Below are 27,484 nucleotides of genomic sequence, written 5' to 3'. Positions count from 1 at the left end.
CGCTTACAAACATCCCTTCTCACCTGGGCTGTCCAGGTCACGTGAAGGCAGCCAAGAGCTTTCTTATCTAAGGCGAGACACATAGCTGATTAAAAAAAAAAAAAAAAAAAAAAAAAAAGAGAAAGAAAGAAAGAAAAGAAAAGCTCTGTTCTACTTGCAAAGAACAGCTCATTTCTAAACGACACCGGTGCGTGTCACAGGACCAACATCAGCACGAGTCCTGGGGAGTCTGTCCTGGCCACAAGGCTCCCTGTGAAAAAGAAGTGACACAAAGAGACAGGGAGACGGGAAGTTGCTAAGTCAGCTGCATTAAAAGGATGGCGTCAGCTGAGTGGCTGTGGTCCTAGGCAGAAGCCAATGGGCAGACCGCTACCGCTCCTCCCAGCGGAGACACGCTGGCTTCCCACGCTGCCTCGGGCCTGTGTGGCATTCTGACGAAGGCACATGAGCAGGTCACGGGGACAGCAGTGGGGCAGAGGCCAGCCCAGAGCCAGGCCCACTCCGAACAGTGGTCTGTACGGGCATTACCCCTGTCTGTGTGGAGCCTGACCTCTCCATTGGAGACAGAAGCATGGTGTCACCTGCCAAGGACAGAGACCAACACAGCACGGCTCTGGCTTCCTTTCATTGCTTATCAGTATCCCTACTAACTGAGCTGTAGTGTGACTGTTCCACCGGCTCAGTTCTTAGGCCTTGTACGCTAAGTGCAGGGTACCAATACACGCTACTTAACAGCAGAGAAGAATCAGTGAAACGAGTACACTATGACTGGGTGTCTACAACGTGCCAGCTGTTACCTCAGGCATTTTACAAGAATTATTTCACTTAAAACTCAGAAGAACCCCACAACATAAACAGGATCCTCATTTAACAAACCAGATTGAAAGGCCAGTGGCTAGTCCAAGGTCAAGAGAGACACAACCCTGGACTTGGACCAGGCTTGCTAGATGCTGTAATCATCACCCTGCCCCAGACTGGAAATCCCAGTGTTGATCTACAGTGCCCAATTGTCATCGAGACATTCATCGAGGCAGTGACCAGACGGCTCGCTCTGGCCCCTGGACCATGAGCCTGGCACTCTGTTAAGACCTGCCTATATGTCACCGCCATTAGCGTCTACGTCCATCCTATGAGGAAAGTGTTACTATCGCCCCGTTTTAGACACGAAGAAATGGCCAAGGTCACAGAGCTGTTATGGAAGGGCCCACTCTGTCTGACCCCCACATTGTACAGAGCTCTTATGGAAGGGCCTGCTCTGTCTGACCCCCACGCTGGAGCTCTCAATGTCTGTGGAGTAAACGAATGAATCCCACCCTCAAGGAATTCCTGACCTAGCTGAGAAGGTAAGGCACATGCACAAACTGGCATAACAGAGGAGCAAGCAGAAAGTGCGAGGTGGGTGACGCTGCTAGGCAGCTCAGAGGACAGAAGAAAGCTGGGGGTGGCAGAGGGACAGGGGACAGCCCCCAGAAGTGGGCAGAGTAGCAAAAGGACCCCAAAATACAGAGATCGTGAGTAGGCTCTTTGTCCATGGCCAGCCTTGGGGTGATGCTGGCACCCTCTATCAGAACCACCCAGAGTGCCTGACCATGCAGGAGGCCTGTGTGGGGTAGGCATGGATATTGAGAACCAAACCCCGAGCAGAGAACAGGACAACAGAAACCATGAACCAAGAGACCTTTGTAAGGGTGCTGCAGTGAGTAGTGACACGCCAGGTCACCTCCTCCTTCAACTCTGACCCAAAAGGAGAGCTGTGCACGGCACCCTCGATGCTGCCAGTGACACGATGTTAAGGCCCAGGACTCTGGCCCCTTCTCTGGGACATTCCCAACTCCACAGCCCAGAAAAGCCGGAGGCATCGCAAGCACCTCAGGGACACAGCACCTCCAGACCCAGTCCTCTCTCTGCAGGCAGGAGCGCTCTCCCAGGCTGGAGACACATGCCCTCTCTGCGAACCAACCAGCTGGAGAATCTGAGCGGCCAGCAGGTGCAGCCACTGGACAGAGACGCAGGAGGCTCTGAGTTCCCACGACTGACTGGCATTTTTCCCACCCATGTTTTTCCAGGTGATCACGTCTGCTTGGTGTTCAACACCTGAAAGCTGCCCTTCGTGCAGAAGACTGACGGCCGACTTACACACTCTTGGCAGCCACCCCTAGGGAGAGCGGGATGCATTCCCTCTCCTGCAGCCCGTGTTCTCAGGGAACCTGAGTTTGGTAATGAGAATGCCCAGCCAACTCCAGACCATCGCACATCTTTTTCCAAGTCACACCTTCTCCTGAGCAATCCTGAGTAACATTTGCCAGAAATTTAGCGATTCGCCTTGCAAATGGGTAATCGCTTTGGAAGCGCCCCAATGAGAAGAAATTAGGATGTCAGGCTTCTTAATGCATTGCATTAAAAAAAAAAAGAAAAAAGAAAAAAAAGAACAACACTACCAACACTGGGAATGTGCCAGGTAACAGGCCACAAGAAAGTGATGTGAAACTTCCCTTTTCCCACTGTTTTCCTCATACAGATGCCCAGGCACTGAGACGGGGCGGGACCCACTATTACATTCACACCGTTCAGCGCTCTGGATCTCAAGGTGAGGAGACGGATAGAAAAAGCAGAGACAGCCCAACTCTAAATATGCCACTAAGCACCTGACATCAATTGTGCTTTCTCACTGTGCAAGTTTTCAGTTGCCAGAAGACACAGGGCCTAGCTATTTCCTCTCCCGGAAAGGCAGTGAGAGCCAAGTCGTCTCCTGCTGCCTGGTCTTCCAGGAGCCCCCACCTCATAGGATAAGGGGATCTGTGAGATAATTCAAGGGCAGGGCCGAGAACTCTGCCAGCTTAGTGCCTGGGCGTGGCGAAACAGAGTCCCACAAGGCAAGACAAAGGCCCTACTCCGTGCTTACAGCTGGGGGACTCTACCCAAGTGCAAACTATCCGAGCCTCAGTGCTTGCAGAGTGAGTGTTTACCTGAAAGCCTGTTTTAAGGATTAAATGACTGACATAAGAAAGTGCCTAGCATCCTACACGGTGACCCGGGGAGAAGAGCAAATGTATCCTGTATCCGTAACGAACTCAAATACTAATTGTGTCTTACAGATTTCAACCGAAAGCACCTCTTTTAGACAAGCTGACAGTGTAGAAACACCTCAAAGTCCAGGAAACACAGTCAGCTCCAAATCCACACCTATTTTCACTACTCACAGAGCATTTCCACTTCACAGGTGGGACTGGCTTTCTGTGTGACCATGACAGAGAAACATGGGGTCCTGCCCGGCTTGCTCTGAGACACACGACCTGTTTCCAGCAAAACTGGCCGTGACGCCACACGTTCCCAGTGTCCGTCTTTCTCATCTGCACCACAGCCTGGCTTCTTTCATGTCAGGAGCAAACCTTCAAAGTGAGTCTGTTTCATTTTACAAAGTAAACGAAGCATGTGGCCATGGTGTTTTTCTTTTGAGGTTACTGTCCTAAAAATACTGTTAACACCTCTCCTACAGGACTGCTAAAAACGATTTCCTGGAGTATGAGGGGACACTGGGTAGCAGCGCACGAGAGCAGAAGAGAATACACAGTAATTGTCGTAAGGTGACAGATACGAGACAAAGTCTCTTCCCTGGAATCCGATTATGAGGCAGACACACCATCATCCATGAGGTGTGGATCAGCCAAGGACAATGTGCGTTGAGTCACCCAGAGGGCATGTGAAAACTCAGCTTACTGGGCCCTGCCCCAGTTTTGGCTTCAGTAGGTCTGGAGTGAGACCCAAGAAGGTGCATTTCTAAGGAGTTCCAGGTGATGCCAGTGCTGCTGCTCAGGGTCCCCTCTGAGAACTGCTGGATCATAGCTAAGAGCAGAGAGTTCTACAGCTGTTCTAAACAGGCGAGGACCACGTAGCTCACCCTGTGACTTTAGACAAGTTGTTGACATTTCTTCCCATAAACCTATAAAATGGAAATAATAACAGTACTTGACCTCAAATTAATGTTTTAAAAGTTCAATGCATGAATCCACAGAAAGTACTGAATATGGTGCCAGGTCCTTAGGAAGGGCACTGTGACATGCTCTAACGCCACCACCTGGCTCTCGGTTTTTAAAAACAGTTTCATACATGTATCTATAGACATTTTCAGGAAAAGAAGATTTCTAACAGAAGCTTTAACAGTGGCCCATGATGGCTGTGGATGGGCATGGGGGTAATAAGACCTAAGCCTAGCCACTAAAGCTGACCTCATGCCTGTATAACTAGAGTCTGTCAAATATGTTGCTGACAGGAACTGGTCAGAAACGTGTTTATCAGATGTGGAACAAAAGACAGGACTGACGAAATCAGCCACCTCCAGAGACCCTGAGACACCTAAACCCTCTCCCTCATCGTATGCACAACAAGCAGAATTCCAGGAGAGGAGCGGTTGCTTCACTCTCCCTCTTGTCCCGCCTGTGTCACATACATCCCCTGTGAGAGCACGCCCCTCTACTGTACCCCAAGTCATCAACTTCAGGACACATTCCCTGTCAGCGCTGAGCCTGGCTCAGAATCCACTGTGATTTCTCTCAGTTGTAGTGGCTGTGACTTCACTTCATTGACAAAATATATGAAGAGAGACAGAGACACACTCTCTCTTCACATATTTATATATGATATTTATAATATGTATTTACATATATATATTTATCACATACTTATATATATTATATACATGAAATGTGTACAACACCAAGTTTTTTCCTCTTAAGATACATGATACTTCTCCAGAATAGTTTATAGCCTTTAGTTTAGAATCACACAGAGAAATGACTGTTTGTTTTTTTTTTTAATTCTTACCAAATTTTTTTTTTTTGTTTTTTGAGATGGAGTTTTGCTCTTGTTTCCCAGGCTGGAGCTCAGTGGTGTGATCTCGGCTCACTGCAGCCTCCGCCTCCCAGGTTCAAGCGATTCTCCTGCCTCAGCCTCCCAAGGAACTTGGATTACAGGAGCCTGCCACCACGCCTGGTTAATTTTTGTATTTTAAGTAAAGATGGGGTTTCACCATATTAGCCAGACTGGTCTCAACCTCCTGACCTCGGGTAATCCACCCGCCTTGGCCTCCCTAAGTGATGGGATTACTGGCATGAGCCACTGTACCCAGCCTTATTTATTTATATTTATACTTTATTTATTTATTTATTTTGAGGCAAGGTCTTGTTTTTGTCACCCAGCCGGGGTGACTCAATAGACACTCGCCACCACATCCGCTGAATTTTGTATGTTTAGTAGAGATGGGGTTTCTCTGTATTTGTCAGGCTGGTCTCAAACTCCCAACCTCAAGTGATCCGCCCGCCTGGGCCTCCCAAAGCACTGGGATTGCAGGCGTGAGCCACCGCGCCCGGCCAAAACTCTGACTAGGTTTTACGGCAGCAGCTCATCTCATACTTTAACGAACATGCCCATCATCTGGACATCTTGTTACCAGGCAGATTCCGACTCAGTGGGTCTGGCCTGGGGCCTGAGCTTCCGCGTTTCTAGCAAGCTCCCAGGTGATGAGGGCACTGGCAGAAGTAGCAGAGATTTAAGGGGCAGGAAGCTAATCCCGCTAAATCTGGGGGAGCTCTAGTTCTACAAGGGCAGATGGACGCCCTTCTCCTGATCCCATCCAGGGACCCAACAAATCCTCGGCCCTGTCACTCCTCTCCCTCCCCCATCTCCTTCCAGACAAGGCCAGAAGGGCCCCCTCCGGAATGCAGGCCTCAGCACGGATGCGGTCCCTCACTCTCTCCTGGCTTCTCCCAGTTTCCTCCCTTCCTGCAATAAAATATTTGCAGCTGTCCTGGAGGGGAAGTGTTAACAATATTTTTAGAACAGTGACTTCAAAAGGCCGATGATAAATAATGTTGAAAACAGAAGTTCCAGCCTGGGCAACATAACGAGATCCCTGTCTCTACAAAAAAAAATCTTAAAAAGTAGCTGGGCATGTTGGCGTGTGCCTGTGGGCCCAGCTGCTCACTGCTCGGGAGGCTGAGGTGGAGCCGGGCGCTCAGGCTGCGGTGAGCCAGGACTGCACCACTGTACTGAAGCCTGGGCAACAGAGGGAGACGTGGTCAGAAGAAAGAAAGGAAAGGAAAGGAAAGCGAAAAGGAAAAGGAAGGAGGAGAGGAGAGGAAAAAGAAAGAAAAAAGAAAAAGAGAAGTTATCCTGAGACAGGAAAATCAAGCCTTCTAAAGCAGCAGTTTGGAACATCATATTCTGATTGTTTTTACTCAAGGGCCCTAAAGAACATCCACATCCCTGTTTAAACACCCCGAGCAGCCCCCAAAGCCCCTTTCTCTAGGCTGCGGGTGAAAAGTTCTGGAAGCCCAGCTAGAAAGCTCACGCACCCTCCCTTTTCCCTGCAAAGGAGCATCTCTTTAAGAGAGCTCTGGCAGTGGGCTCCCAGGTTTCAATAGCAGCCTTGGGCTGTTCGTTTTGAAATATTTCTAAATTTTAAAAAATCCTTATTTCAGATCAGTGATTAATAATTTTTTTAAAAAAATAAACACTGCCGGAACAAAAACATGCTTCATTCAATAAAACTCGGTCTCTTGTCCATTAACTTATCAAAACCTACAGAATGCTGGAATGCCACAAAGAAAAAACAAGAACAATCAGTGATGTTTGCAACAACAAGGATGAATTTCAAAGACTTAGTTAAGCAACAGAAGCCGGGCACAAAGGAATACACCCTGTTTGATTCCATTACAAAGATCGGGAAGTGTCGAATCAAATGCTGTCTCTGGGCTGGGGGAAGCGGGTCTTACAAGGATGGCTTTAAACTATTTGCATAAGATCTCTAAGTCATACTTCAACTAAAAAAAATAAGAGTGCTATGAAATCAGCAGAACACTCAAGCATATTTAGACACTAAGAAGGAAAGGATCAGATCTGAGCCAAGTACAGAATTTACCCTCTTCCAGGAGGTCCTGGGAGTCATGCTGTCTGTGGGTGGGCTTCCTCTGTTCTTCCTGGCAGTTGTATTCAAAACATTCTTCTTCCCTGCCCTTGTCTCTCAGGGACATTGCTGAAGTCACCCCACAGCCACAACATCACTCTAAGGGACCATCCTTGGGGGTGCCCCCAACCCCCTACCCAGAGGAGCCATGCTGGCCCGGGCCCCCAGGGGACACGCTGTGCCCCGGCCGGGGCTGCAGACATGCCCTGTCTGAGCTGAAGTGCAGGGTGTATGTACACAAAGCTCCTGGCCCAGCATCAGCAGGGAAGGACCCGGAAGGGGGTGGCTCCCAGGAGCCCGGAGGAGGGGTGAGTGGGGAGAAGCACTGGGAGGGGTGGGAATGCCCAGCCAGACGCAGGGGATTTGAGGAAAGCCCCGCAGGCAGGTGCTCCGCCTCTTCTCCCCCAGGAGCAGCGAGGAATGGTAGCTTCCAAAAGTCTCACAACAACCCCATGGGGCAACACCAGCTAATCCTTGAGCAGGTACACCTGTCTGAAGGTGGGGCGCTGGCGGAGGAGGTGTCCTTCTGAAGCACTGCCCAGTGCCCTCAGATGAAAGACTTCCTGTGGGTGTGCATCAGATAAGGAGACAAACCTGACTGTAGCCAGACTGACAGTGCTTAGCAGGGGAAGGAAGGGATCATTCTAGCGAAAGGGAAAAAAATGCAGTGACCATTACCTCGTAAGCTTAATTCATCCCAGTCCTCCTTTGATAGTAACCTGCATTTTCTCTTTATCCACCTGCGTTTCATAAAATCCTGCTCTTACCCTAAATCTATGTTTCCACAGCCAAATTTATAAAGATCTCTCTAACTGCTAGACCAACATAAAAAAAAAAAAAAAAAAAACAACTAAAGCCTAATAGCTTGCAATGTTGCCTGCAGAAGAAGCCGCAGTTTAATTGCATACCTTGATATCAATTCCTCTGTACTGTCTGATTTTGCCTGTAACAGTGAGAATGGCAGGTTCTTCCGTCAAACCCAGTGAAAGGCAGCCCCGGGCGCTGGCACGTCAGAGAATCACAGCTGGTTCTGCCATCTCTGCTTCAGCCCCACCTCACCCACACTGTGCCAGTCTCCTGCTCCTAACAGCGACACCAGGACACTTATTCTAACCTCTCTGACAGGCTAGCCAAGAGAGAAGATTTTAGCAGAGGCAAGATCTTCATACAATAACTTCCTGCACAAGTTCCTAAACTGTATCTCATTCATCTTTGAATCCTCAGGGCTGAGAATTCTGCTTAGCTGGCTAAAAATGTCTGCCAAATTGAATTACTACCTCCATAAAGACTAATATGAGATCATATACAAGTGACTCTAAATAGAAAACCAGAGGACATATGCACCCTCTCGTTAAATTTTTTAGAACCTGAAAATGAGAGCTGCATTTTACCATGTTAAAGATGCATTCTTCCCACCCACCCCCAAACAAAAATTCAGGCAGGGAGTTCAAAATTCCATTTGAAATACTGCGTAAGCTTCAAATGTAAATGCACTCAAAAAAAGTTTCTTTAATCTCAACAGGCTTTATCAGATTAGGCTGATTCAATTCAGATGACGGTGGGCATGTCTATAAAGTGTGTGAATAACACAAATGGTTATTCTGAACCCCCAGGAAGGAGAGAGAGAGGAAGAACCTTCACCTCATGCATGATTCATTCAGCAAGTATCAGATTGATGATAAGATGCATGGGATACCGTGCTGGCAGCAGTGTATATAAAGGCAAACAAAAGGAATTTCACCGATTCAAAAATGCTACTGAGCGACTTTACTCATAATAAAGTCATTTCTACTCATCTTTTAATTTGCACCTAGACTATCCCTATTATGAAATACACAGAGACTTAGATATTCTAAATGATGTCCAAGTCTCTATATATTACATAATATTTAGAACATGACTTTATTACTTTCCCCCCAACTTTTTATTACAAAAATATTTAAAATCTATAGAATAGTTCAAAGAACACCACAGTGAACACTGGCATGCCTCCATCAGAAATGAACAATGAATATTTTGTTTGGGGGGACATAGTTCAGATTTACAGAAAAGTTACAAGAATAGGACAGAAAACTCCTGCATAGTACTAAAAGATTCCCCAAATGGTCACACTTCCTACATTTACTTTCTCTCTCTCGACACTGAAGCATACTATGTTTAATCCACAGACCTTCCTGAGATTCCCTTCAGTTGTCCAAATAACATCCTTTATTGCAAAAGAAATCCAAGATCACGTGTTGCATTCAGTGGACAGGTCTCTTAAGTCTTCTTTAATCTGGAACAATGTCCAGGTCTTTGTATTTCAAGACACTGATTTTTTTGAACAATACAGGCCAATTATTTTGTAGAAGGTCCCTCACTTTGGGTATTCCCGGTGTTTTCTCATGATTAGATTCTGCTTATGAACAGAAAACACAGAAGTGGTGTTACTTTCTCTTCAGCACATCTTCTCAGGAGGCGTCTGCTGTGGAGCAATCCCACTACTGCCAATGTTAACTTTATCTTTATTTTTCGAGAAAGGGTCTCATTCTGTTGCCCAGGCTGGAGTGCAGTGGTGTGACGATGGCTCACTGCAGCCTCGACCTTTAAGCTCAAGTGATCTTCCTGCCTCGGCCTCTTAGTAGTTGGCACACAGGCACATGCCTCCACACCTCGCTAATTGTTTGGTTTCTTTTTGTAGAGGCAGGGTTTCACTGTGTTGTCCAGGCTGGTCTCAAACTCCTGGGCTCAAGTGGTCTACCTGCTTCAGCCTCCCAAAGTGCTGGGATTACAGGCATGAACCACCATGCCTGGTCCCATCAGTAATTTTGTTTGTTTGTTTTGGATGTTTGGGGTTTTTGGAGACAGAATCTCACTCTGCCTCCCAGGCTGGAGTGCAGTGGTGTCATCTTGGCTCACTGCAACCTCCACCTCCTGAGCTCAAGCTATTCTCCTGCCTCAGCCTGCCAAGTAACTAGGATTACAGGTGTCCGTCACCACGCCCGGCTAATTTTGTATTTTTAGTAAAGATGGGGTTTCACCATGTTGGTCAAGCTGATCTCAAACTCCTGGCCTTAAATGATCCACCCACCTTGGCCTCCCAAAGTGTTGGGATTATAGGCACAAACCACCATGCCTGGCCCCATCAGTAATTTTTAAAGCTCCAATTTTTAAAGTCCCAATGTTAACTTTGATTATGTGGTTTCCTCACTATAAAGCTATTGTTTTTCCTTTTGTTATTCAAAAGTGTCTCATGGTGATATATACTTTGAGACCACTACTTTTAATAAGTCTTGTCTTAATCAGTTATGTGGACAGATGGAAAGTGGTGAATTTCTAATTCCATCGTTCTAATATTTACTAGTTTGCTTTCTGCTGTTAGCAATAACTTTTTCTTCCTCCCATTTATGTAGTCATTCATTTATTTATGTCAGTATAGACACATGGGTTCTTCCTTTACTCCCTAAGTTATAATCCTTTACTATTATTATTTGTTTTGATGTTCAAATGGCCCGTATTAGGCCAGGGGAAGCCTCTTCAGGCTGGCTGCTGTGTAAGATGTGAGATTTTGAACACAGGACCACCCTGGACTCTTCATGTCACCCCATTTCTCTGGGTGTAGACACTCTTCAGGATATCCCTCATCTTCCCTCTCCTCCTGACACAGGGGTATGAGACAGTTCTCAGAGCTTATGCATCTCTGCCTTCACTTCACCGCTAAAGGCAGAGACGGTACAAGGAACATCTTCCCTGAGAGTGTAGTGTCTCCCATAGTCTAAGCAAAACACAACCCCCAAAGACTGGCAAGAAAGTCTGGGAACCCCCATGCCAACGGAGGGATGAAGAGAGCGGGGCCAGGGTGGACATGGAGCCTGGAGCCGGAGACGTGAAAGACGGTTTAGTAACAGATGTGTGTGCTGTTCCGAAGGCATAGACTAGGCACGGGGACCCCCAGCAGGGAAGCAGAGCGACTTCCTGATCCATCTCCAGAACACCGACAGGAAGGCCCGCGGAGGGAAGATCAGCCACCCCTCGCAGGGCAGCGGCACGTGGTTCTCAGCCCCCCGCTCACATCTACTTGACACACTCCCCAGAAGTCATCTTCCCAAAGCTCTACCTTGTGTTGTCCAAAGAGCGGCCACGAGCCACTGGGGCTATTTATGCTTACCCTTATATGAATTAAAATCAAATAGCTTAAAATCCAGTCACACTAGCCCCATCTCAAGTGCTCCGCAGCCTCATGTGACGGGTGGCTACCATATCTGACAGCAGAGAACGGAACGCTGACAGCATTACAGAACGTCTCACGGGATGGCACTGACCCAAAGCGTGCCCTTTCTTTTCAAGATGGGAGCTCTACGCCTTCTCAGCTTCCAGCCCTTCATCTCCCGGGAAGCCTCTGCTCCCAGCCTGGCTTCCCACCACGCCTCAAGCAGACAGAACAAGCTGCTGACTTCTGCCTCCGTAACGAGACTGCCACAGTTCACCTGTGAAGCGGACCAGACCGCCACCCGTTTTGAGCAGAGCCAACTGAGGGACAGCAGATGCTGGAAAAGCTCTAAAAACAGAGCATAAACTTCCCTTTTGGTAAAGGAAATTTACATTTGGAAGGGTGCCTCCGTCTTCCGTACAGTCATCAATGGAGGAGGCACCCACTTGAATCTGCACACACCTTATTAAACCAGCCCTGCGTGTCCAAGTTTCCAGGTTGCCTCCTCACAACCTACTCCCCCACAGGAACCCCAACCCCTGTCCTTTGTCTCACCTCTTCTCCACACCTTGCTGCCCTTCGGGAGGATGTGAGGCTTCCGAATTCTTGCTGCCTCTTTGACTCTTACTTCTCTGTGACTGCCAGGGCCTACTTACATAACCACACTGATTTTTCTCTTGTCGATGTCTTTTATCAGTCGGTTGCTCAGGGCACCCAGCTACCGAATCAAGCAGGGAAGAGGGATAAAGATTTTCCTCTGCTAACCTCAACATCCCACACCCCAGGCCTAAGTCCTCCGGCCTTTCACAGTCGGGTTCGCACGGCTCCCCTCTCATTTCAGGTGCGGGCACCCTTCTCTCCACTTCACCTGCCCCCCCACTGATACTCAGTGCTCCGCACTCACATTTCACTTCTCTGCTCCTACAGAGCAGGGTTGACCCTAGTGAGGCTCATGTCCCCAAAGACCTTGCTCATACGATGTAAATAAATAAATAAGGCTGGGCACAGAGGCTTACACCTGTAACCCTAGGACTTGGGAGGCTAAGACAGGAGGATCACTTGAGCCTGGGAGTTCAGGACCAGCCTGGGCAATATAGTGAGATCCCGTCTCTACAAAAATAAATTTTAAAATGAGGCAGAAGGATCGCTTGAGCCCAGGAGGTCAAGGCTGCAATGAGTCATGACTGCGCCACTGCACTCCCACCTGGGTGATAAAAATAAGACCTTGCCTCAAAATAAATAAATATATAAAATATAAATATAAATAAATAAATAAGGCTGGGTGCAGTGGCTCATGCCTGCAATCCCAGCACTTAAGGAGGCCAAGGCGGGTGGATCACCTGAGGTCAGGAGGTTGAGACCAGCCTGGTCAACATGGTGAAACCCCATCTTTACTTAAAATACAAAAATTAGCTGGGCATGATGGCAGGTGCCTGTAGTCCCAGCTACTCAGGAGGCTGAGTCAGGAGAATCGCTTGAACCCAGGAGGCGGAGGTTGCATTGAGCCGAGATCATGTCACTGCACTCCAGCCTGGGTGACAGAGCGAGACTTCATCTCAAAAGAAAGAAAGAAAGAAAAAATAAATAAATAAAATTAAACAAACAAGAGCATCACAAAGCTCCAAACACTTCGGTTCTGGGCTTGCTCTGGCTTTCTTCCAAGTCTCTAGTCCTCAGCTCCTCCATCAGAGAGGACCTTATCTCTATCTCACTAGACCCAGTGACATTCACAGAAACTTAATTCTAAAACAGTTGCCTTATAAAACCGTTTACATTCCATTCTTTTTCTTTTCTTAATCCCCGCAGTGACCATAGAGGAGATGCTGTGTCTGGAAAAAGAGAAGTCGGCCTCTGTCCTCATGGGTGCATTCACATCATGAAACACAAAACGGAGAAATGGGGTCTGTTTGCAGCGACACACAGGGAAATTCCGAAACTCGGCCAAAAATGCGGCTTTTCAATTAATACTTAAATCACCTCTAACAAAACTTCACTCGTGCACCAAAAAAATAAAAATAAAACTTCACTCACGAACAAGCCACTGCCATCTTGGGTGACATTTCAGAGATGAAATGAAACCAGTGAGGAACGCAGCACAGGAGGCTGGGTCATAGGCCTCGTGCACGCATCGGTCTTCATGACAGAGTGAGAAGCTGGAGTTTCTTCATCTGTGAAATCAGCATGAACTGGACCACCTCTGCCCCAGCATTCAAATCAACCAGGTTATAAAAAGGGGAGGTGAGCGGGGACGGAGAGCAAGTCTTATTACAAAAGAAACTGACACCACAAACAGGGGGTCAACATGCCATACCTTGTTCACAACAGCATCCCCCCACTGCTCTTTTTTTTAGATAGGATCTTACTCTGTCACCCAGGCTGGAGCACAGTGGCATAATCATAGCTTACCTTGCCCTGCTGGGCGCAAATAATCTTCCCACACCAGCTTCCGAGAAGCTGGGACTATAGGCGTGCACCACCACGGGCAGCTCAGGGTCTCACCATGTTACCCGGGCTGCTCTCAAACTCCTGGCCTCAAGTGATCCTCCCACCTCAGCCTCCCCAAATACTGGGATTACAGGTGTGAGCCACCACACCAGGCCCCCATTAGCCTTTTCAAAGAGATTTTTTGTTGTTGTTGTTAAAGGCCTTAATAAGTAGTACTATTTCTGAGAAAATAAAACTAAACACTGACCTGACTCTTCAACGCTTATAAAGAGCTATCACTTGATTTACACTCCACAACGGCTTCTACCAGTGTTGTTACTCCTGTTTTCCAGATGGGGAATCTAGGCTCACAGAAATCCCAAGACGTTCCCATACACGTGGCTACACAAAGCACAAAACAGGCCTCAAACACAGAGGGCCGGAGCTCTTCCTGCTGCTCTGTCCGTTTCTAGAGTAACTACAAAGAGGACTGTTTCTTCACTATAAGGGCATACACTGAACCCAAGCCCTTTTGAAAATTAAAAAGGTGTCATACTCTTTCTAAGCACACTTTAAAAAGTGACCAGTGCAGGCAAGAAACAATCTAAGATCCCGAAACTGACCTAAATGATTCTTTTCCTCCCCCTTCCCATCCCTGGGGCTGCTTCCATGGACATCAGCAGTTTCCCAAACACACGTGATGTAAAAATCCCCCAAAGCGTGTGCCAAAAATTTGGATTTCTCAGGACTTCCAGTCTGGTGTGAATCTGAGAATCTGCTTTTTAAACAAGCAAATGATTTTCAATGATTTCTCGTTTTCAAGGCTCTGCCTGAGAGGTGGGACGCATCAATCTGGAGGACTAAGACCCTGCCCGACACTAGGGTGGCAACTGTAAACACTGAGCACGCATGCGCAAATTCTGCCAAGGCTATTGCTGTTTTGTATTGATCACTGGCTATTTCAAATCTCTTGTAAAAGTTACTTGAAGGCACTGGGTCATCAAGCCCTCCAACGTCTTCTTATTATAAGCCCCTGTCCCATGCCTCTTGTTACATCCTCTGGGGTCTTGCTCTGGAGCGGGGAAGCAGGGCAGGCAGAGATGGGCACTGAGCAGAAGACTACCACGACACACATTAATAAGCGGGGGGAATATAGTTACTCAACACCAAATAAAGTTCTCCTATCCCTCACAGATATGAGGGAATGGTAGCTTTCCCTTAATTCCAACTTCAAAAGAGGGGTTCTGATTGGCCTGCAATCTATATTCCCAGCCAGATCCATTTCTTTTTCTGTGCTAACACTGCAGTTTAAGTGTGAGTCAGTAATTCTGACATAAATGATGATTTTGCATCTTTTTCAAAACATTTGACTCACCTTTTATTAGTATTAACAATTCCTAAAAGCTTCCCTCATTGACCGTTCAAATGCCAAATAATCAGAGAGACAAAGCAATGGTGTGTGTCTACTAAGTTGCAATAAAAAAAGACAGAAGCAAATAAAAGACAGGTGCATATAAATGGGGGTAAATTTCATTTCCAGACTAACCTGCCTGAAGCTAGGAAGGAACCCAACTAGTTAGACATGTGTAAGCAAGGAACCACAAAATTAGCGCATACTTGAAATCCCTTTTGTACTTTTCCTAAACATGTTTATTTCTGGACTTCTGTTCCGTTTATTCCCTACTTTGCTACCTCTTTAAATGGGATCATGAAAATGCCAGTGGTCCCAGGAAATTCTGTCTCAAAACCTTCTTCCCATCATCCAAAATGGGAAAGAGGGTAAAAGACAAGTGTTTTGCTCAACACACATTCAGAAAATAAGAGAATCAGTGTTTACCCTTGAACAGATGAGCCATCTCCTCTTCCATTTTCCTTTGCTCTTACAGGAAGAAAGATCAGGGTCTCTCTGGGCCAAAAGACTCAACTGAGGAAGTGCTGGGTAAGAAAATCCTTCTGATGGACACTCCGATAAGAGCAGGCCTCTGCTCACCCTCCAGACTGACCATGGCAAGTGACTGGCTTTATTTCAGGGTGTAAAGGGAACCGGATGGTGTGGTAATTGGGTCATGATATTAAGAAACCTTCTTCTCCCACTTCTAGGATGACATCCACAGAGCCATGGCCACACCTGACCCATCCACGGGCCTGTGACAGCACCCTGCCATGACCAGTGCTCCCTAATCCAATGGGACAGTGAGGATGTACTCAATCACTTAAAAAGTTATGGGCTGGGCACGGTGGCTCATGCTTATGATCCCAACACTTTGGGAGGCCAAGGCTGGTGGATCACCTGAGGTTGGGAGTTCGAGACCAGTCTGACCAACATGGAGAAACCCCATCCCTACTAAAAATACAGAATTAGCCAGGCATGGTGGCACATGCCTATAGTCCCAGCTACTTGGGAGGCAGAGGCAGGAGAATCACTTGAATCTGGGAGGCGGAGGTTGTGGTGAGCCAAGATCATGCCATTGCACTCCAACCTGAGCAACAAGAGCGAAACACAGTCTCCAAAAAAAAAAAAAAAAAAAAAAAAAAAAAAGTTATGGAGGGTAGTCACAAATCACCAAGGAAACTAATGATGGTTTCCAAAAAGAAGCATCTCTAGAATTTCCTTTTGGAGTTAGGTAACAGAATGGGAACTTGCTTTAAAAATGATATATTCCAAAGAAAAAATTCATTCATCCTTTCCCCTCATGACCCTGGGAGCTGCCTCCAATCCTTGTTCCTTGAGATACTTAAAGACGTACACGGAACCAACATGAGAACGTCTGCATCTAATGCCGGGGGACGGTGGGGCTGAACTGGCAGAGTTTTCCCACCCATTTAAATACCAGCCCCCAAGAAGGCTTGTTGGCAACTCTACTTAACCCACAGTCGAGGCAAAAATCAGCGGATAAGAGATAATTATGTAGCTTTTCGACCTGGACTAACTAGGCCAGGTCCCAGCCTGTTACATCATTCAGGTTAATCAAATGTAGTCAGGACCAGAGCATTCTGGAACTCCCGACTCAATTAAAAAGCACTTACCTTATCTATTAATGGCTCCTATAGGGTTGGGAGCACATTATCACCGGGGGACAGACCCTCAAAGTGTATATATTAATTGTGCCCTTTTTTTATGAAGGGATGTGATATGAGGATCATTTTCAAGAAGAAAATCAAGAAGACAGATTAACCGTGTAATGCACAATTTTGATGCCCAACACCCAGCAAGCTAAGACCTGCCCACTGGGATTTCTCAGAGAATGCACCTCAGTGCTGTTTTCCGTGTACCTGAAACCTTGAGGCCTGTCCAGCCACACAGCTTGGCCTCCACCCAGGCTCCTCTGGAATGTGCCACACCCTCCCTGCACAAACCAAGGTAGTGACAGAAGGACACGTTCTCTTCCTGCCCTCCAGTCACCTCCCGCCCCCATCTCTGCTGGATCCAGCAAGCAGCTTCATTTGAATCACCCGCTAAGTGGGAGGCTGCTCCTGCCTCTTCTCCAGCCTCTGCTGGTTCCTAGCACTCAGCTCAGAAAAGGGCAGAGCCTTCCAGGCCTGCTGCTGGCAGTCCAGGAAGCCACCTCCTGAGCACACGATCCCAAGCTCCCAGTTTCCTAACCCTCCAACGTCAGGAGCACAGGGAACACATTTCCACTTGCACACATACGTGCATCAACAACACACTCACGTCTCACGCCAGAGAGAATTCAATCCAATAGAAGTATAACACTTGCAAGCCCGGCATGCCAGAACCATCTCCCCTTCTGAGCAAACCCTCGTACACACTGCAGGAGTCTCTCGAGGTAAAGAGCCCTGCCCACCTGCCACCTCCTCCACCGTGCCTTTGCAATAGTCAGAGCCAGTGGTGTTAGTTCTGGTGCCCACCCTCGCCAGCCACCTGTCTCCCCTAAAGGTTTCAGGACCCCCCTCCCCATCCTGAAGGAGACAGTGCCCCTACACATCCTGGCTCTATTTTGCAGGGGCCATAATTACCATCCGAGCATTCTTCATAATACCAGTCTAGTTCATAATAATCCGCTTCGATAAATTTCTGCATAGTCAGTGGTCTTGCAGAGGAAAGAATGGACTTTAGAGCGCCATCAGCGTCAAGTAAAAGGCTGCCATGCCTCCCCGCCCTTCCAGAATACTGGGCAGAAGAACATCTCGACACACACCAGAATCAGGCTGTGCATTCTTAACGACAGTCTGGAGCGGGCAGTGAAAACAAAAATTCTATCGGGGAAGGAGGGAGTAGGAGGAGCAGAAAGGAAGGCAATTTGCAGAGCTGCTGGAGACCCTGCAGCACCGCCAATAAAGCGGCACTGGACAGCAGCCCCGAGTGGGAGTAGCCAGGGTTGTCCTATCCAGACGCCCAGAGGATGACGTCAGGGACACACACCACCACCGGCTGTCTCACTCAAGCCTCATCTTTCAATCCAGCGGTTGCCATGGAAACTGGCTGGCTCTGAAAAATGATGCAGAGATGGAGGAAATGTCTTCCAAGGATGCTGGGAGCAGAGGCTGAGAGACGCCAGGCAAGGAGAGATGGGGGTCAGCACCATCATCACCTTCAACAAATGTAAGGACAAGCTTCTTTGCCCTACGCTGGGTCATGCTAGAAGGCAGATTCTGATGTGAAATCTGCTGCCTTTTAAAATCTATAAACCATTACTGCTGGTTCCCTTCCCTCAACCTGACTTAACACATAAAACGTCTTTTATAATTTTTGACCACCACTTAAAGGAACTGTCAATCACTTAGAAAATGGAAGCATTTTCATTTAGATGCACTACTATGCTCATGCCTTTGCTCAAACTTCTAGAAAAACAGCCTGTCACATGCAAACATAGGAGAGTACCAGCACAAAGGGCTTGACAGTACAACACACTGTTTCCTGGACACTTACATGTGTAATCAAGGTGCAAAATTGCACAGCAGAAGGAAGCAGCCGATCTGCAGGAAGGCAGCTAGCTGCCTCCGGGGAAGGAGTGAGGAAATGGGGCTTTAAAACGTTCCTTATAGACGCACCTGTGTGCTTTATTTCCTTAAAAAATACAGTTAATATAAGTTCTAAATGTCTGACATGTTTGAAAGATTCATGATAAAACAAGGTAGTGGATAAGAAGACCGATTTTAGACTAAGCTATGGGTTGAATTTCATTCCCTAGAGCCGGGTCTCAAGCCCAGCACGACTGGCATTTGCGGTTAGATGATTCTCGTTGTGAAAGGCTGTTCCGAGCATCGCAGGACGTTCAGCAGCAGCCCTGGCACCCACCCACCACACGCAGGCAGCACTTCTCTCTACCCCCAAGATGTGACAACCAAAATGTCTCCAGGCATTGCCAAATGTCCCCTGGATGCAGAATTGCCTGGTGAGAACCTTGCCCTAAACCAAAACGACTTCCTTTCTTCACTGGCCTCTCAGCCAGGTACTGTCAGAATCTGTATATATACAAATAGTGTGTGGGTGTGTGCGCACGCACGTGTGTGTGTCTGCTTCTGTGTATAAAATAGAAGATTAGAAGGAAAATCACATAGACACACGCATCTTACATATAGAATCTTAGACGGAATCTATATTTGTACCCGTCCATCTCAATCTTCCTGAATCACTGGGAGCTGAAGTCTGTCAAGCTGTGTTGTGAGGTCCCCAAAGAAATCTCTCTCTGCTCTGGGGTACCCTTTCCTCATGTCAGGGCCATATCTGGCCCTCTTCATCGGGCGTTGCTGGCACGCCTGCGCAGGAAAGCACATCAGACCTTCCCACGTGCCGGGTGGCTGGACGACCCCACTTGGCCCAGTCTTTAGTGAGAGCAGATCCTGTCCCCCTGTGAAGTATAGGGACCCAACACTTTGGCACTACGGATAACAGAGCCTCAAGACCCAGGGGGAGAAGGGAAGTTAAAGGCAGGGGCCCAAACCAAAAGCAGACAAAGGAACCATCCTGCATGGGGCAGAGGAACTGCTGATGTTGACGACAAATTTTGGCTAAAATTGTTAACGGGGTGAAAAGTCCAGAAAATGCAGGGACAAGGGAATGACACCATGCCCAGCCATGGTGTCCTCTGGCTGCCACTCATTCCCTGGAGGACCTGTGGCCCTCTGGCCTCATCTCTTCCTCCTCCAAGTCACCGCCAGCCCAACTGCACATTCTTTCTGGTCAAAGTGGGTGTCAGCCCGCCTCACTCTCCTATTCCCTCCCTGATCCCAACTTGAGGATACATTTTCTGTCTTCCAGGAGGTATACGCATTTAAAGTCAGCAGACAATGATCTTTATGCCTTTCTTATCACCGCTCCTGCCATCTGCTCCCTCTAGTCTTTCACCTCATCCCATCTCTGACCATGATGGGGTCTCTCAAGAGCCCCACGGCAACCCACCAAACAGCCCCTTCAGACATTCACCTCAAGACATGTTCACCTCAAGACGTTCACAATAGAGGCCAGGGTCCAAGTTTTTCTGAGGTTTTGTTTAAAGTTCCTTAAGGTATTTACAAAAAGATGGTAGGCATTATAAACAGACAAACAGTTAACAACCACCTCCTAAAACATCAGCAGTGTTTACCAGTTCCATCTAATCAGGGTGGGGGAGGTCAAATAAGAATTTGCAAAATGATTTAATAAAGGAAACGGAGGGCTGGCTACATTGGCTCATGCCTGTACTTTCACCACTCTGGGAGGCCAAGAAGCAAGGATAGTTTGAGGCCAGGAGTTCAAGACCAACCTGGGCAACACAGCCAAACTTCATCTCTACAAAAAAAAAATTTTTTAAGCCATCCAGGCATGGTGGCAACATGCCTGTAGTCCCAGCTACCTGGGAGACTGAGGCTGGAGGATCACTTGAGCCAGGAGTTCAAAGTCGCAGAGAGACGTGATTGTGCCACTGCATTGCAGCCAGAATGGCAGAGCGAGACCCTACCTCAAAACCTAAAAAAATAAAACAGAGGAACAGGAAATGCCAACTCCCAAAGCATCATACGCAAGTCAGACAAACTGCCCAATGGCTGAGCACACGGAGGCTCCTGCAGCTACACGGCTCTTCATCTGCATCCTTTGCAGTATCTCCTTCGTAATAAACCATAAAGGCATTAAAAACACTGGGAGACAATGGTATCTATGATACAAGAGCTTCACTTGACATGGAGGAGCATCCCCCTGCTGAGGTCAGAAAAACCAAGTACTGACAACTCTGGAGGGATGGCAAGAGGCGTGAACTACAATACTGCTTTTCACCAAGAACAAGGACATCGGCTGATGAAGAAGCCTCTGGATACTTGTCTTAAGGGCGGGAGTAGATGGAGGGTATTTTTTCCTCTTTGTTGGGATGAAATGGTTTCCAGACCAGGGACACAGTGTAGTCGGTGCATAAATCAGTGAACTTGGGATACGAGAATTTTTTACAGAGCAGAATCTTTCTTACTCAGAAGAACCAATCACCTAAGTTCCTGGAGCCAAGGTACGTAAGAGGTCTTCAGAGAACACTTCATTTACTGTTGTAGCATTTTTGATCTTCCTCGAACACGTATCAACAAATTTGACAGAACTGAGGATGGGGGAGTGCTGGCTGCATTAATCCAGGAGATTTCAAACTTATGCAGATACAGTGTTGCCCCTCCTGGGTAAAGAGTTTCAGTGCCTCGTGTGCATTCCTCCTTTCAACCCAGCTAAACATCAGGCCCACCGGCTTATGTTCCACGTGCTGAAATCGGATGGTTGTTCAGTAATGTGTAATATTCATCGTCTTGAGAAAACTGATGCTTCTGAAGAACACCATGAAAGTTAAGGAACTGACTACATTTGGAAAAGTTGTATCTAAATGAGATGTAAATACAATCCAGTAACATCAACATGTTTTTGAGTTTCAGCAACTGAAATTTATGCTAATGCATGAAAATGTAATGGATAAATTTTTTATTGTTTACAAATCATATCAAAGATCTTTGTTCAAAAATGCACAAAATTTTTGTTTTTTGTTTTTTGTTTTTTTTTGAGATGGCGTCTCAGAGTGCAGAGGCACAATCTCAGCTCAAGGCAACCTCTGACCACAGGGTCAAGCGATTCTCATGCCTCCACCTCCCGAGTAGCTGGGATTACAGGTGCATGCCACCACACCCAGCTAATTTTTTGCATTTTTAGTACAGATGAGATTTCACCATGTTGGCCAGTTTGGTCACAAATTCCTGATCTCGAGTGATCCACCCGCCTCGGCCTCCCAAAGAGCTTGGATTATAAGCATGAGCCACCAGGCTCAGCTCCCTTTGCCCATTCTTAATTAGGCAGTTGTGAAATTTCCAAAACTGCATGTAACGTTTTGGAAGAGAATACATACTAACATATTAAAGAAGCTCCTTTGGGGAGGAGAGGAGGTGGAAGATTACAACTGTGTGTCTTACTTACAGACTGCTAGCCATTTTACCAATCAATCAGCATGTGTTACTTACGTAATTAAAAAAAATAAAAATGCAGTGAATATTACTTAAATATAATAGACATAGAAAAAACTGACATTCTATGAAATTTAGCAAAATTGAAGAAATATAACACTTCAGCAGGGTTCAGTGGGTCCCAAGAGTTCTATAAAAGATTAGCATTCACTAGAAACCTCTCTCTTACTGAAATCCTAGCCATCTCTTCACACATGTTTTCTCCACATATAATTTTATACGTAACAGAATCAAGAAACAAATACACTTTAATGAAATAATCCGATCTATTTGGAACAATATGTTCTCTAATTATAAGAATGAATTTTGTTAAAGTTAAAAGAAAAAGACAAGGATACAAATCCCTTATCTGCTTGCTTTTTTGTTTTGATAGAAACCCTTTACACAAAGCTTGGCACATTTACCTTACAGCACTACGAATCTGTTTAACATTTTATCTCTACCCCATCACTATAACACGAGTAAAAAATAACAGATTTCATCGTTAGGAGCATGGGCTTTTGGAGTCAGACGGTCTGAGGTGTGGTTTGGGATCTCTGTTTTCCATGTCTGTCACCTTGTTAGACACATCAGTCTCATCTGCTAAATGGGGGTGATTCTAATACATTCCACAGAGACAGGGGAAGCTATTATCAATTAGTGTATGACAGAGCACTCAGCACAGTGCCTGGGGCAAAGTGGGTTTACAATAAATGTTAGTTGGGTTCATCTTCATTAAGGGGGGGGGAATTACCAGGAAATAAACAATTAAAAAGAGGGTACAAATTCCTAAGCTACAATTAGGGAAATGAGGTCGAAATGCCATGTATAAGCTTTTCCCAGCATAACTGATTCAAAGGCAGTGAGTCCACAGCAGTGAGCAGGAGTGACAGGTGGGGTGAGGCAGGAGCAAGACCATTTCTAAACGGTGACAACACATGATGGACCACAGCTTATGTGAAGTCCAAAGGCTGCACGTATCTAATTCACTTTTTAAGAAAATGGGAAAGAAAGAAAACAATGTATAAAATAAGCACAAAGGAAACAGCATCGTTTAGGGGTGATTTTTATGAGCTTCAAGCAATTTCAAAGTGAACGATACCAAAACTATTTTATATGCTCGGAAACACAAAGCAATCTGGCCACCGCTCTGCAGAGTTTCACAATTAAAACCCGTCTATCTGACATCAAATCCCCTTTCCCTCCCACAAGAGTCCCGGCGCTCCTGGGGGTTACAGCCCTTGCTCAGCCAAGGTTCACTGCAGCTGAAAAAGCAGGCTCCTCCCTACCACAACCCTAGGCTCCTCCATCACTGCCACCAGAAAGTCAGGACTAAGAACAGGTCCCAGGAGCAGTCTCAGGCAAGCCTCGCGGCCACCTGGTCAGCCAGTCCTCAGTCACCTGCTTCAGCCGCCCCATTCAGGAAGTGCCGACTGTATTCCAGTACTTTTATATCTCACTTAATCCTCAGACTCCTGCGACCTAACGACCCTCCCACTGTGGAGACAAGGAAAGGGGTCTTAGTGGTTTAAGTCACTTGCCAGGACTGCATACCAAAAGCATCTGGATATAAACCAGAAACGATCCCGTCCTAAGCCTTTTCCACTTCTCAGTAAGTGAACGAGAAAGCATCCAAGGATTATCTGCTAAAGGAATTTGAATTTAAAAACAGAAGAGGTACAATGAAAGAAGATGAAGACTCAAGTTAGCACCTCACAGAGAAAACAAATTGAGAAGCTTTGTTCAAAAAAAGAGCAAAATAAATGACGAGGAAAGTAAGAGTTAAACTGAAAATATCTATGTACTTCAGGATATTAAAAACAGACAGACAGAAAGAACTCTTGCCAGCTCTGTCACCGAGCGGCTCCAAAGGACGGCCTCTGACCCATCAGCAGTAAGTCAACATTCTGGTGCCCAGATTTAGGTTAGACCCTAACAGGGCTCCCTGTGGAGCTGTTGATTCCACTCCATATCCTGGGGCAGGGAAAAATCAAGAGGGACCTGCAAACGCCAGGTTTCCAGAAAGCAAAGACCGCTTCAGGAGGTCTGGGGTAGAAGTGATAAGGTATACAAAAGCCATCTTTTTTGTTTTTTTTTTATTGAGACAGAGTCTCACTCTTTTTGCCCAGACTGGTGTGCAGCGATCTTGGCTCACTGCAACCTCTGCCTCCTGGGTTCAAGCGACTCTCCTGCCTCGGCCTCCAGAGTAGCTGGGACTACAGGCATGCACCACCACACCTGGCTAAGTTTTTGTATCTTTAGTAGATACGGGATTTCACTATATTAGCCAGGATGATCTCAGTCTCCTGACCTCGTGATCTACCCGCCTCAGCCTCCCAAAGTGCTGGGATTACAGGCGTGAGCCACTCGCCCGGCCCCTGTAAGAGCCATCTTAAAAGGACTACCATGCGCTGTGTTGTGACAATTTGAACATCCAAGAGAGAACAGGGTTAATAACGGCGAAAGGAGCTAAGCTGAGGCTGTAAAGGCCATGGATCGTCAATGGACATCAAAATGAAAGGAGCACCAAGTGGAACAAAGAGAGGGAGAATAGATTGGTAGCTATTTTTAATCCATTTTAGGAAGCAGCAGAGGTGGGTGTGTATGACAGCTCGGTTTCTGCCACTAATACCTTTCAGAAAACAGCGTACAAATGTGTCTCTGAGGAGGATGGCTCTGAACAAGCCAACCCTACAGGGAAAGAGGAAGCAAGTTCAAAAACAGAAAGGTCTGACGTTCTGCACATAGACTGCATTCAGGTGGGAGCCAGATGAGCTGTACTTGACGGATTAGCCAGAGGGCCCCGGGGAGCGCTGGCTGCCCACACTGGCCCCAAATTTCTGGAAGATAAAAGCTCAATCAAAGCTGCTCATGATACCAGTAAGACACTGACAAACTCTGCGTGTGTTTTCAAACATGTTCCAGGTGAGTGTGCCATTGGATGGGACACTGGGTCACAAGTGCATTAGCCAAATATAAAGAATGTGTCATTTCAGGAAAAGACACCAGGTTGAAGGTGGCCCCTCCAAAGATAATGTCCACCAGGAAGCTGTGAAGGTGTAAAAAGGGTCTTTGCAGGTAGAATTCATTTTCTTCTTCTTTATTTATTTATTTTTTTTAAGACAGCGTCTCGCTCTGTCACCCAGGCTGGAGTGCGGTGGCGCCATCTCGGCTTACTGCAACCTCCGCCTCCCAGGTTCAGTGACTCCTCCTGAGCAGCTGGGAAGCATAAGCCACCATGCCCGGCTAATTTTTTGTATTTTTGGAGAGATGGGGTTTCACCGTATTAGCCAGGCTGGCCTCAAACTCTTGACCTCAAGTGATCCGCCTGCCTTGGCCTCCCAAAGTGCTGGGATTACAGGCGTGAGCTACCATGCCTGGCCCTGCCGGTGTAATTCAGTTAAAAGTCTTGAAATGGTATCATCCTGGATTGAGGTGGGCCCTAAATCCAATGACAAGTGTCTTCAGAAGAGAAGAGCAGAAAAGGCCCACAGAAGAGAGGGCAACATGAAGACAGAGCAGAGCCTGGAGGGATGAGGCCACAAGCCAAGGAATGCCGAGGATGGTCGGCAGCCACCAGAAACCGCGAGAGGGGCAGGGAACGGTTCTCCCTCGGATCATCCAGAAGGAGCCAGCAGTGCCAACACCTTGACTTCGAACTTCTGACCTCCAGAGCTGTGAGAATAAATTTGGTCTTATGCCACCAAGTTTGTGGTAATTTGTTATGGCAGCCCCAGGAATCTAACATAGCTGCTGAGATCACACTTTCTTTAATATCTGTTTTACTGGAAAAATATAAAATAGGTTCAGAAATCACAAAGAAATGACTCAAACCCACAGCACCGACGCTTACGTTAAGCGTTATCAGGAGTTCTTCGGTCGCTGCTACAAGACCCACATGTTTTCCTTCGTGAGTATTTAAGAGAATCTAACAGATTTGGTCTGTGATGTTAAGGCAGGGCTAAGTAAAAATATTTGTAACCAAATTTAAATGTTTAAAAGAATTTAAAAATAAGTTACTTACTAGCTGTGTGAGTATATATTTCAACTTATGTAATACACGAAAAAGAGGAACGAACACTGACAATGAGCGCTAAACGGTATAAACGATGCGGTGATGAGTCTGCCCGCGTCTCAGACCTCACAGACCTGCCACATCCCACCCGCCCGCGCCTCACAGGTGATCAGCATGGGCATGCCGGGGCCCTGATGTGGCTGAACAAAACGCCCTCCAGCTCCTGCTCGTCCCCAGTGCTCCTCCTTCCTGCTGGCACGCAGAGCCCTCAGAGGTCCCAGCTCCCCTCTGGAACCTGCTCCCAATCTCCAGAGCTTTCCTCCCTGTTGGTCAGGGCACCTGTATGCCAGGGCAGCCAAGGAGGCCACAGTGGAGGAGAAGACCTGGAAGAGGCTAACGAACCTTCTGTCCTTGAGGGGCCATGGGGCTCACGCGAAAGACAGCCTTGAAAGCAGGCCTTCCTTCCACTTGCTTCCGAAAGGAACTGAACAGGGTGCTTCTTTCTGCAGAGTTCTCTTTCTGATCTTTGTTTTTTAAACCGTTGCCGCTGCCAGTCACAGCACCCACGGCAGAAGGCAGGCTGCTAATGAACAGCTTGCTGTCAGCTCCCCCTCCCAAACCATCTTCTCCTCATTTCAGGCACAGGAGAAGCAGGCACCAACCCACCTCCAGGGGAAGGTGAGGACAAAGCCTGGCTTTTACAGAACGCATCCAGAAGCAGGGAGAAGGCATTCCGCAGAGCACTGAGGAGCCAGCGCGCACTCTGGCCTCCACGCAGTTCTCATTACCATCAGCCTTACCTCTGAGAAGGACAGAGAGAAGAAAGCGCTCAGCGTGTGGGGGCAGCAGTACTAGCCTGCACAGTTCTGAGCTGCCTCCTCCCAGCCTGGGAGGCTGAATGAGAAATCTCACTCCCATGTCCATCAGGTCACGCAGCAGGTGCCACAGGCCTCAGAACACAAGTAACCCAGAAGCTCGAATGGCCCCGTATTCCACTCATGCCAAAAGTCAGCTGCACCACAGTGGCCTGAGCCCATCACGGGGGCGGAATGTTAGTGAGCTCTCATGTCAGTTTCCCACCTGAGTCTGTTCCAGCTTTGTCTTAGATACGCTGACAAATATGAAATATGAAATAACATGAAAAAGAAAAACTGTCAATCTGTACAGAATCACTTGCCAGGCATTTTTCTTCTGAAACAGAAAAAAAAAAAAACACACACACACTCAACATTGGAATCTGGTTTGATGAGAAAGAACTGAAAGCTGACAGGCGGCAGGGGACACAGTATGCCCAGGGCCATGAGGGCAGGTCTGCTGAGCAGTACGAGTACCTGGCAGCAGTGCTCACCAGACGCTGGCACAGCTCCTGGTGCTGTCCTGCACCCTGGCATGGGGCTGCCTTTGATTACCTCCCCAAGACGGGCACCCTCAATTCCGCTCAGTACCTGGCGCCAGGCCCACACCTGGGTGGAGCCATCATGACTGCCCG

At 47.3% G+C, this 27,484-nt stretch overlaps 1 protein-coding gene and 1 pseudogene across 16 annotated transcripts in view; one reads left to right on the top strand and one right to left on the bottom strand.

Moving 5' to 3' along the window:
• TRAK1 (trafficking kinesin protein 1) overlaps window positions 1-27,484 on the bottom strand; it is a 200,862-nt gene that overhangs the window by 57,611 nt on the left and 115,767 nt on the right. For 2 of the 16 annotated variants that reach the window (XM_074406092.1, XM_074406086.1), the window contains exon 1: window positions 17,553-27,470. The exons of 10 other annotated variants lie outside the window; for them this stretch is intronic. In XM_074406092.1, the coding sequence (XP_074262193.1) occupies window positions 17,553-17,616 (64 nt within the window). In that variant the 5' untranslated portion in view covers window positions 17,617-27,470. Of the gene's footprint in view, window positions 1-23; window positions 6,891-6,916; window positions 12,384-17,552; window positions 27,471-27,484 lie in introns of those variants that run through there. 4 more of the 16 variants (XM_074406093.1, XM_074406085.1, XM_010341456.3 and 1 more) reach the window with 4 other exon arrangements.
• On the top strand, window positions 18,769-21,373 carry LOC120360827 (thiopurine S-methyltransferase-like; annotated as a pseudogene).

This window comes from Saimiri boliviensis, chromosome 9, assembly GCF_048565385.1.
Source record: "Saimiri boliviensis isolate mSaiBol1 chromosome 9, mSaiBol1.pri, whole genome shotgun sequence".
NCBI lineage: Eukaryota > Metazoa > Chordata > Mammalia > Primates > Cebidae > Saimiri > Saimiri boliviensis.
This window is presented reverse-complemented; position numbering and strand designations above follow the sequence as displayed.